At 39.5% G+C, this 12,494-nt stretch overlaps 1 protein-coding gene across 1 annotated transcript in view; it reads right to left on the bottom strand.

Annotated features, from left to right (window-relative positions):
• EPB41L4B (erythrocyte membrane protein band 4.1 like 4B) overlaps positions 1-12,494 on the bottom strand; it is a 183,343-nt gene that overhangs the window by 15,549 nt on the left and 155,300 nt on the right. The window contains exons 21-22 of the mRNA XM_086609114.1: positions 11,067-11,205; positions 10,550-10,627 (exon numbers count right to left, since the gene is read on the bottom strand). Coding sequence (XP_086465240.1) covers positions 10,550-10,627; positions 11,067-11,205 — 217 coding nt within the window. The remainder of the gene's footprint in view (positions 1-10,549; positions 10,628-11,066; positions 11,206-12,494) is intronic.

The following is a 12,494-nucleotide window of genomic DNA, read 5'->3' on the forward strand; positions in this document are numbered from 1 at the left end:
TTTTGGGTTGTTGGGGTTTTTTTTGTAATCCTGTGCCTGCTGCTCTTAAGAGTGTGCTCTCTGTAAGCTTGGGAGCTAACTGTTTCTTGGTGCAGAATATGCCCATTTCAACCACACTGTAGATGTGAAGAAAAGCCTTTACTCACACTGCCTCAGTGCCCCTGCTCTTGGTGAGGGAGAAAGGAGAAAGCATAGTTTCTTCAACCCTTTTTCCAAACTGCTAGCAGCAAGATAGGAGAAATCTGAAGGACAAAATAATTTTAGAGGCACACAGAAACATGGAATTTGTTGACCACAGACATTTTGAAGAGAGCAAGCTTTGTCTGACGTCTGGGCAGCTCAGCCACCAATGCAAACACATGGGTTCTATCTGGATGCGAGCACTTGAGCTTCACGGTTATTGATTTTGACAGTTTGCTCAACTTGGATGCAGTACGAGTGCCAAATTGTGCACAAATTCAGGTGGTCAGAAGCCCACTGTACTTGGCACATGATTTCCCATCTCCAGCACTGCCAACAGAGTTCTCAGCAGAGCATGTGCACATGGCTTGGTGTGTGTGCCAGATGGCATGGGCAGCTCCTTCATCAAAATCCATCTTGGTAATATCTGGCCTTTTGCCCAAAGTGGCTAGGTGACGTTCCACAGCATCAAAGCACTTGCAAGACTCCAGCCAACTTTTTGGCAGAGAAACAATAAATGACATTAACTTGCTAAACGAGTTTTGTAGAGGTTCACTTTCTTGACCTCACTGGCTGTTCATCCAAGAAGGGGGGTTCAGTCTTGGGTTGCTGAACATGAGATGAATGTCATATCATAAAACAAGCCATAAATCCACAGTTCTTCCATAGCAGTGGTTTCATGGCCAGGTTCCAAGAAGAAGTATGTAAGAACTGTTTTCTAGTCATCAGATTTAACTTGTATGTTCAGGACATCTACCTCCGTAGAAATTTTCTTCCTCAGCCCAAAACAGTTTAGCGTTTTGTTTTTCAGAGGGTGATACAAGGGGTAACGAACAGAAGAGGACTCTTTCTACTGAGTTCAGTGGTTTTTAATCCGGTTAACATGATAGTTGATCAGCTGGAATTAAGCAACTGCTGTTTTCTTCCTTCCATGATTGAATTACAATTTTCCTCTATGATCTACAATATCTGGGACAAGGTACAGAAACTGTGAGATTGCCACAGACATGCTGAGATTTCTGCAAACTTCAATTTATCAGTTCAACTTACTGGCTATTACTACTGCTGCCACTCCTCCGAGTTATAAGACTTGTACTAAGCAAAAGATCCATCCTGATATAAATCTCACAAGCTAATGACTGGGTCTCTGTTTTGGTTTTGCTTGCTAGTAGACAGACTACAACAAATTAAATAGATAATATACCTCGCAAGGGGGTTTTCCCACTGTTGTGAGTAACAGTAGAAAGTAGAGGACAAATCAGTAGATGGGCCTCAAGAGAAAGTCGATGGACACTTAGGTACTGCTGGGGATTCATCAGAACAGAGTGCTATTGGAACTGCTTAGGAATTTTCATCAGAAAATGCCTATTCATTTAAACTGAATGTGCTACAAAAGAATTGGTGCTGATTCAATTTTTTCTATACTTAAAAAAATAGTGATTAAAAATGGTTTTATTTCAGAGGAGGTTTTAGTGCCTAGCTTAGAAATTATGTTTTGGTTGGAAACATGAGTTCATTGAAATTAACAAACTTAAACACTTCACAACTGCTAAACCAAAAACATTTCAAACTGGCTTGATCCTTCTCTCTACCCTTCTTATCACTCTCTGACATTTGGTTCAGGATGTTTTCCAAAATGCAGGCTTTTGAAAGAAAATATTGACAACTAGATTTTACTTTAATCAAAGAAGTAAAAACAAATTTCCTATCAGTTCTGATTACTAAATTGAGTGGCAAATAAAAAGAAAGTTTACTTGCTCTTTTTGCTGGTTTTACAAGTTGAGTCACCCAGCCAGTCAAAAAACAGCTCAGAAAGCAGATGTTTCCATTTTCTGTGGGAGCCTGGAGGCATTCAATTGAAATTCCACAGAACAGCCAAGCAGTTAGCATCACACTTGCTATCACACTGGAAAAATGTGAATTAGAATTACACATATATCAATTCATTAGTGGGTTGGAAAGAAAACAAACACACAATAGTTACTCACTGAAGTCTCAATGTAATTGTCACTAATCTCAGTGAGGAAGAGAGATTCTGAACTTCACAGCTGCTGAGACAAAAGGAATTATGTACTTCTCAGGCCAAAGGAAAGGTGAATAATACGCCTTTATCAAAAGACTTTGAGACACAATAGCTTCATCACTAGACTTGTCTCATTGAAAGCAAACATAAAAAGATATACCTAGTTTCAAGTAGGCTTTTGCACAGAAGCTGAACATTTTTCTATTACACAGATTACTGTAGAGTGGAAAAGGAAGCTCAGCCAGTACATCCAAAAGTTGATGCTCTGTGTCTGAAAAGCCCTGTCTATCTATTGTTCATTTTTATTTTTCCTAGGCAGATGTTACGCTTTCTTACTGCTGCTAAGGACATGAAACACATTCACTTCAAAAGTAAAGCAATAATCTGAAATTAAAAAAAACATATTAAGCAAAAGTATGATTGAACATATCAGACGTGATTTACAACAATATGCAGGCTCTAAAAGATTTGCCTTCTCAGCTTGGAGCAGGAGGTAGATATGAGCCAGTTTAAAAGCTTTTTGCTTGCATTAACTTGATCCCCTTCACTTATTCTGATGTTGAGTTCAAGCAAAAGAGAAAGCCGTTACTGTCATGAAACGACCGTGCTTTTGATGGGGAGGCAGGATAAAGGGGTTGCAGGTAGCATTTTCTTCTTCTCTTTTTTTTTAAGCTACAACAATGTTTATGATCCTCAAGTTTTCTGATTTTCCTGACTGCTGCTGAAGTGGTAGCAATCTATATCACTTCAGAGGCACTTAGAGAAGCTTTGGACTAAAAACGGTTATTGTGCTAATTACATAAAAAGAGAAGCATGCAGACAGTCTTGCACTGCCCTGTCTATGGTGTTTGGCAGTTTCAGATGCTCTGCATTGTTAGGGAGCCGTCTCCCTTGGATCTTGCCTGTCAATTGGCCTCAAGTCACTGTTATTGCAGTCAAGCACATCCCAGACTCCCTCTCATAAACTGATCAAACTTCATTTTAAAGTAACTTCGACAGCCACAGTAGTCCCATTTGGAGTACTACTCCAGAAACTACACTGCATGCAAATGGTACTTTATCGCTCCCACAGTCCTCAGAAGCATCTGTCAAACAGATGATTTGACCTAAAGCTAAATCATTTTGTTTGTGGGGTTAGTGTTCAGCTGGATCAATGAGCTGATCTAGCGCCTGTCACAGCCCCACTAAGGAAAGTGGGACAAACGAAACCATCCAGCACCCGTCTACAGAAAGACCTTTGTGTACAGCTGTGACACCACAAACTCCATCTGCCAGCTTCATAGATAAGTCTATAAAAGGCTGTCAAACCACCCACCATATAGGCAAAGCAAACATCCCACCACAGGACAAATAATCTCACAGACTTTAGTTACAGACCACTAGCAATTCTCTGAGCTATTTTCCTGACTGTATCTCCCTGCAGGCACACAGGCAGTAGATGACCCACTAGTCTTCTGGAGCAAATGTCTTCTCAAATGAACTTCCACCATGTGGCAGGCCTGCTATGGAGTCCAACCAAAGCTTTAAGTTCTGCTTGTATGATCTGGCAGAAATTAGATTTATAGATAAGCCTTTGCTTATTTTATAATTCCTACAGCCACGGGGCAGGCACATGGAATGCCAGAGAGCAGTTAAGAGAACATCTTAAAATGTATAGAGATGACTAAAAGTAATTTTATGTGGCAGATTTTGTCACTTCTCCAGGTAAAAGCTTACATCCTCTTGATCCAAACTACCTTCTGATGTTCCACCCTTATCTTCATCTCAAGTTTTTACAAAAAGTTCACCAGTGGGTCATTCAGTATTTTAAAGTAGTGAATTAGAAGATACAAAGTAGGCACAGTGCAGCACCACGCCCGAGCTTTTTTCCACTTAACACATTCCCCTCTTCTTGGTACCTTTTCTTGCTCATGTACACATCGTGTCCAATTTATCACAGTGTCCACTGGTGCAAAGTCAGCAATGGATTTCACCTTGCAGATCTTTTTATTTCTTGCAGAATTCACTTTCAATTAGTTAAAGAAATAGGGAAGTGTTGAATCATCTGTCATACATTTACAGAGTGCACAGAGTTGTTCTTCTGCTCAGCATACACGTAATGGGGAAAAAACATTCATTGAACCAATGAATTTAAATCTCTTAGAGTAGAGGTGAAATAAAAAGTAAATCTAGATGTTTGCAGTTCATCTTTTAGCGTTCCATCATTTTGTTTCTTCACTGACTCTGTGTGTCCTTCCGTAACAGATGAATGGGATCGAATCCCCAAATAGCTGGGTAGCAGTCAAAGAGTTTTACATCATTTTAGTGAATGTTAAACTAAGATCCAACAGGCAGTCTCTGAGCCTGACTGCATTCCCAGACACTCAGTTATTTTGCATATTAGTAATTCGATTGACTGTCTATGAGACTGGCATCCACCAGTAAAGCCTCATGCTTGAACATGCAGAGCTACATATTAGTTGCAAGTCCTATTTAGAGTGCTTTAGAGTGCAGACTGTAAGAATTAGCCCTCAGGGACCGTGAAAATCCAAACCAAAACATATTCACCCGTTATTCTGGCTGCCCAAGTGGCATGATTGTTTTTAAAAATGTGCTAAGTCTTCTCTCGAGTTATTAGCATGCTTTACATAACTTAAACGATGCTCAGGTAGTTTCAATTTCTTGATTTGCTTGCCTGTGTGCTCCCAGGAGCCTTGCACTGCATGCAGCACTGCGTGCTTTCTGCAAACCTCCAGTCAAATGTCTTGTACTCAATTACAGTGCACCCCTTTGACTTGTATTCTTACCTAGTTGATGCCCTTTTCTTGCAGCAGAAAAAAGGTCCTTTGCAATATCAGTAAATTTAAGTATTCCTCGAGTTCCCATGGAACTAGATCTATTGCCTGTTATTACAAGTTTTTGTATTAAAGTTGTTTGCTTTAGCAATTGCTCCTTTTTTCTTGTTAGTTTAATATGGACTTAAAGGGCATGAACTTGAAATTTGGAATAAATGTACTTTAACATGTTGCTTACTTTGGGTTCTTATTTGTATGTATAACTGCTCATATAACAGACAAACTGCTGCTTTGTGCAAATTTTTTTGCTCATAATTGGCCTTTGCAGGTAAGCTTGAACGGGCAAACACTGTTAATTGAGAGGCCGGCTTAGAAAAACAGAATTTTTTAACATTCTCCTTTGAATACAGGTTATATTTATTGCTTCCAATTCTTCTTGTACTAAGAAATGTTTGTTGTTTTGTTGGTTTTTTTTTTATGAAGATGTAAAAGTAGAAAGCTTCTAATTCTGAAATATATCACACAGCCTTCCTAAGTTTTTTGAGAAGACCTATTTTATCTTCAGTATGTAGTTCACCATAAATACAGCATTTATAAATTTATCTCTGACTGAGATGTTTTAAAGACCTCTAGGGCATGCAGAGATACTGCATCTATACTTTCAGCCAGTATAGATGGTAGATACATGCTATCTAATGCTCTTACCTAATATTAGTCTTGAATTACATTATAGCTGCTTTTCTTTAGAATTCAATGCCAAAAGAACTGGTTATGCAGCTATGAGAGTTTGATTTGTTTGCCTGTCTTCCACTGAAAAATTGCTTTGCACAGTAAGTGAAAAGGTCTTCAAAATGAAGGCAAGAAATACTGAACTCATTTCCCACTCTGTTATTTGGCTTATTGCAACCTTGAAAAATTGCGATAAAAATTTAGCAACTAAAAATCCCATCAACTCTTCTTTATCAATATAACAAATATTAAATGGGAATGGAATGAGAAGATTCTTCTCATTCTCCTCTATTCACTACCCCTCAGTGAGACTCAGTGAGATAATTTTCAACAAATAGGATTGCTTACACTAGTAACGTTATTACTGAAATAAAAATATTTGTTTCCAACTCATCCTAAATAAAAATACCTAGTTTTACACTGAAGGCCATTTATATTTAATTTTTAAACTATCATACTTGTAGTTTATACCTTTTAAGTCTTGTATCTCAAGTTTTCGAGAGGCAATTAGCTTTCTACTTACTGTTTTCCACCAATAGATGGCAGGTGAAGCCCTAGAAATTTATTCTCTTGATAGAGTACGAAATAAGAACGTCTCTTCAGATGTGATCGTGATTTAGTCCGAGCCCATCCACCTTGCATTATAAACCTTGGTTCAAATCTAGGAATAGCTACATTTTGTGCGTAAGACTGCTAATTCTTATTTATTTTGTCCTGCTGCACTAGGGCAAACTAAAGTTTGCGTACATTGTCTTTCTCTCTCGGTTGGGAAGGTATTTGTTAGCATGGCATAGCAGCTGTTACATTCATTCAGGGTCTTAGGACGGAGCTTTCTGTAACAAAACAAGAAAGCTCTGCATTCATACCCGTGTCACAAATCATACCGATTGTAAGCTGGAACAGAAGAGCTTGAAGCTCAAGCTTTGATTTCCAGTTCCACAAAAGCTGTTGGGGGGCAGGGGGAGCAGGCAGGGAGAGAGAGAGACTGGTGGCAGAAGGAGCCTACTACAGTGATAAAACTAATTTTAATAAACCCCAATAAAGATGCTCATGATGTGATACTAGAATTCTTCATATATAATGCTGTATTTTTTCCAAAAATACAGCTCTTCTCTGAAACATAGAAGCAGAAGGGATTGAATCTCGTTTACATACAAGTCAGGTACAGTGCTTAAAGTCAGAACGAAGTGGTATATATAGGGATTTTCTTCTGCACATGATATAATGATTCTAAGGACAGCATGTAATGCATTGTAATCAATTAATTGTAGGATTTACTTGAAAAATTAATAGAAGCGTACATAAATCACACCGTTTGAGGAGTACAGAGCACAAAAGGATACCTTTCCTTCTAGGCAATCTGCATTAGTAAATGTGCATTATTTCTCCTGCAAAATGATTTCCTGAGATCAGTCTGCCTCACCATTGCCCTGCTGTTATCAGCAGTCTAAGTATTGATGACTAAGTGACTGTTAGAGCTCAGCTGGTTCTTGTATACATCACAGTTGCTTCTCCAGGCTCATAGAGTAGACAAATTTGCTCTGATCCCTGCATGGCAGCCTGGATGAATTCTCTTAATCCAATCCATTCACTAATCCTTACATTTTTATAAGTTCATTTGGTTTAGTGAGCTCCACTTCTAACTGTAACTCTCAGCATGTGTTAAAGCTTACACTGTATGGGCAACAGCAGCAAAACATGGATAAAACCCAAGGCCATCAAGAAGCATCAATGATTAGACACTGAACAACGAAGATCATGCAGCTGAATCAGTGACTATTAATCACTCTCTGCCAGTAATGTTATACAAGAGAACGGAGTATGTCTGAAACTGCTTCAAATTAACAGCTTTCCAGTGAACTGGGGAAGTTTGGCAGCATATATCATGGCCAAAATAAGAAAGTTGATTTTACATGTCCAATTTAAGTGCCTTAGTTCCCCTAGTCCAGATAACAAAGAGAAGACAACGGTTAGAATAACCCTCTGCAGGAAACCCCCTGACTATGTCGGAACCGAACTTCCAACCCTATCACCTCAGGCAAATACCTGGAATTAGGCAGCATGAATTACTCCTTTAGATATTGTACCTGTCACTAAACGTGAAACAAATGGGTGCATTTAACAAGCAACTTCCCAAGGGCCAGGTCATAGCATGCAAAACCAGCACACTACCACTGACTGGATACTAACACAACTGTAAGCTTTACATGTCTTTTAACCCTCAAATGACAGCAGATGTTATCACAACAGAATTATTAAACGATCAAACTGGCTCAAAGTTACGCATTTCCCCTTAGCTTGCTTTTGTTTGGAGCCTCTCCCTTTGAAGAGTAAACTTTTCATTCAAACCTCAATTGAGAGCAGCCTGTAGCCAGTGAAACTGCAGAGAAAGGTCTGTAAACAATAACTGCTCTGTAGAGAACAAGTTGACCTTTACAGACGTTAAACAAAACAAAAAGGGTTGATTGATGCTGTGCAGTACATGCTCTCCAAAATATTAAAACTAAGAAAGTCATGGAAGGTTAGTTTATGAACATACAGCGTGATAAATCATGTCACTGGATGGTCGGGTAGGAAAGGGGAAAGCATGACTGGGTAAAATATTTAGGGAAAAACCCCTCTATCCTCAGCTGGAAAAGAAAAAGTGTGTAATGCTGACTTCTATTAAATGAAAACAAAAAACGAAACCTATGTTATCCACAGCAGCTCAGTTGCTAAAGTCTCCATGACCCATTTTTAAAAATTCTGATTAATTTAGTAAGATACGGTATAATTTTTTTTAGAATAAGAAATCTATTAGTAAACTCCACAGGATAATTACTTACAGTTTAGCCACAAACATGCTACTAATACAGAGAAGGACAACCTAACCTATAGAGGCTCAGAGAATCATTTAAGTTGGAAAAGACTCTTAAGATCATTGAGTCCAACTGTTAACCTAACACTGTCAAGTCCACCACTAAACCCTGTCCTTAAGCACCACATCTACACCTCTTTTAAATACCTCCAGGAATGGTGACACAACCACTTCCCTGGGCAGGCTGCTCCAGTGCTAGATAACCCTTTCGGTGAAGAATTTTCTCCTAATATTCAGTCTAAACCTCCCTTGGCACAACTTGAGGCTGCTTCCTCTCATCCTAACACTTGTTACTTGGGAAGAGACCAACACCCAACTCACTACAACCTCCTTTCACGTAGTTCCAGTTTCAGTTCCAGTCTGCCTGTGTCTTGTCAACCCAAGCTACAGACAAAGGCTACAGAAATCTGCACCTCTTTCAGTCTTTCCTTTGCTCCCTTTTAATTTTCGCTTCCCCTAGAAATGTACAGGGGCAGGGGAGGGGTGCATGTGCGTTCAGCTTCAAATACATCTCTTCCCATCACTTTCTGGAATGGAATAGTTTCATCATCCAGCATTTCAAGGAGGTTCCTTCTCATTTCTGTAGATGCTCCTCAGTCTGCAATAGTATTTTGAAGTGCAAAAGCAGGTCCCTCCTATACGGTGAGTGTAGGAGCAGTAAGCACTGCACTCTCATTGCAGATGCTAGTGCTGGAACAGTTCTCTCACCAAGGAGACCTAGGGGCTCAAGGAGCTAGAGGGCCCCTTAAATTTCAATTTGCTGCATTTCAGAGGTTCAACATTTGCACTATAAAAGTCTTGGGGCACAATGACTGTTCAGCCAAGCCAGGTTGAAGGGTAAAGATAAGAAGGGGGTCAGCAGGAATAGGATGGGTGCTGATAGCACTTTGATGGCAGATGAAGAACATTCTTTTTGAGCCTCCTGAGGCTATAGAGAGATCATCAAGTGTCCTCAAGCACTTTATGAAGAAACAATCCTACAGGCTGGAAGCTGCATGAGAGAGAACAGCTATGCAGATCTCTCTATCCTTCTAGGGCCACTGTCCATTCCCAAACTGCAGTATATTGGTGACAGTCTCAGCTGCTCCTTAGCTCCTGCCCAGTCCTCTGCATCAAACCTGTCTTTCCATCCACAACAGCAAGTGTCTAGGCATGGTACACCCTGTGCCCACCTCAATGTGCCTCTGAAGTCAAAAAGCTGCGGCTGAATATTCGCATCCTTTCTGCAGGCAGAGAGGGGCTGCGGACGGACAAGGCTTCACCAGACTTGCAGAGGAAGCCACATCCTCATCCAGTGGTAACAAGGCATTGTAACACAAGCAGTTATTTACAGACCGGTACCGTTCTGTCTCCGAAGCAAAATGCACCTCCCCCAGCACCTATCCAATACTGTAAACAAAGACCTAACCATGTAGCTAAAGCAATGCCCAGACCAGGTGTACTTTAACACAAAAATGTTTATGCCAAAATGTAGTGCTGCCTCTGTCGTGCTTTTCATATGTTTTAAACATGATTTCTATAAGACAGCAAAACAGCTTTGGACAGCAGAGGAGCTATCCAGCATTAGAGCTATTTGCAATGCAGAATGGGTTGGAGAAAGTCAAGAACTATACTGTGATCCTTCAAGTAATCTGCTGGAAATCTGAAGTTAAAGCCTGAGATCACTCTTGTTAAAGAGACAAAGCAGCTTGTGAAACCAGTGCAGCAAGGTGTAAAGATACCCAGGTAGGAGAGAGAAAAGAAAAGTCATTCAACAATAAAGAATCGCATTCAAAAGCTCAGCCATAGTATTTGTTTGTGAGGACTGATTTTCAGAGATGCTGAGCTGAGTTTGACGGATGCTCAGGATCACCAAATATCAAGGAAACTTACTTTATTCCTATTCCTATTTTATCCAGCACACTGCGTAGTATCCTATTCATTTTAGCTGCAGACAAATTACTGAAAACTTTTACATTTTCCTGGTTGCAAATTGAAACTATTTACCATAGGTGTGGCCTCTGTGAAATCCATCAGGAGGTCACCTGGCTCCAAAGCAAATGTACTTCCAGCATCTGTGGAACTCTAAAGGCAAGAAGAAACCCAGCATTGAAAAAAACACATTTAATTTCTGTAGTCGCTTTTTTTTTTTTTTAAAAAAATTCTGTAAAGCACAGATTGCCAAATGGATGTCAAATTTCACACCATGTTTTTTAAGTATGGCTACTCAGGAAAGACAGACAACAAAATTATGCACCTTTGAAATCAAGACAAATATTCATTTAATGCTGACCCACTGCCCCCTAATGCTGATGAAAAACTATTATTGATTTCAGTTGAGTCTTGGAGCAGGCTCTAAATATTTCCTTACACAACAGGTCGAACATATCACTATAACTCTGCATTAAAAACTACTCCAAAATGTAGAATTAGTTCATCTAAGGAAAACATGTTATCTGTAACTCCTTCCTACCCTTCCTGAACACTCTCCAAACTGACATAACCTCATCTCTTTGCATATTACCTTGCCACCAGGCGAAACCTGTGTTTGTCCTTCTGACGTCTGCGGTGTACACGTCTTCTGTGACCCAGGAGATGCTGAAGACACAGGTGTTGATGCTGCTGCTGCTGCTGCCAGTGCTGGAGGAAGGTCATCTTCATCACTGCAGTTCATAAAAGCACACAGATCTTCTCATTAGAAAATGTCACTGGACTTCGACTGTACTTGTGCTGGAAGAGGCACTGGAAACCTGTATGTCAGCTGTAGTGCTTTGAAGTGAAGTTCTGTTTACTCTTCCATCTGTAATGCAGCTAACTTTTCAAATAAATTAGATTATTTAAGCTTTAAAGATGCCTCAAAAGTCAATTGTCTAGGTAACTCTCATCTGCAAATGGAAATCTTGTGAGTATGATGTGCAAGTAGTGTTTCTATGGAGTATGTATAGAGGAATAAATGAACTGATTTGATATTACTCTAATGTTTATTCTTTCTACAGAGGCTGACTGCATTGATAAGAACAGATCTGGTTAGATGCATCCATGGGGCCAACTGCTTCGTTGGCTTTAGACCAACGAGAGATTTGACACTCATTACACAGCTAGTCTGTGCTATTGTTTTCAAACTGTTTTTAAAGGACTTTGATTGATTCAAAAAAGAAGCTTTTTAGAAATATTGTTGTGATGGTATCTTTTCCCTGTCCCATTTATTCTGGGGAATATAGCGAAAAAATTTTATTTAAAATCAGGTTGCATGCTTCCCTTGGACTCTCTTTCCATCTCACCTGGGATTACTACTAAATGAAAGCCAGTAGAGAATATTATACTTTCATTTACTTTTGCAGAGCCTCATTGACTACAAATCATTGGGATCAGTCAGCTCTAAGCCAGGATGTTTCCAATTGCTGATTGCAATTGTACAGAGGTAAACAGAGTCACAATTTGGCCTACAGAACCTTTATAACTGGGAATGCTGGGTGAAAAGGAAAGACTACACCTTGACAGTTTAAAGCACATGGAAAAATTATGAGAAAAAATACTTCTACTCATAAAATGGCACCAATTGTAACTACCAATTCGGTAGTCACAGTGCACAGACACCTGCCATGCCAGTTTGACAGACACTTCCAGAACAGAACTGTACTTTGTTTAGTGCTACTTGAAGGCAGCATGCCTGGGCAACACAGTACTTCAAAACCACATGACATACAGGGTACACAGACTTATGGTGGGTTGTTTGGCTGATAACAATGTTTTCTTATTATGATATAAATCTATGGTGATTAATGTTATCTTTTCCATGCTTCATGAAGAATTAAAAATTCTTCTGGTTAAGGACAGAATTCAGCACCAGAGCATGTACAATACACTGTTTTTATGCTGGAAAGAAAATGCAAAATCTTTTGGACCTGTTCAATAGATGTTTTATTAATGCAACAAGTCAGAGTTGGGCTGT

The sequence above is a fragment of the Tauraco erythrolophus genome, chromosome 3 (assembly GCF_009769465.1).
Source record: "Tauraco erythrolophus isolate bTauEry1 chromosome 3, bTauEry1.pri, whole genome shotgun sequence".
NCBI classification, from domain to species: Eukaryota; Metazoa; Chordata; class Aves; order Musophagiformes; family Musophagidae; genus Tauraco; species Tauraco erythrolophus.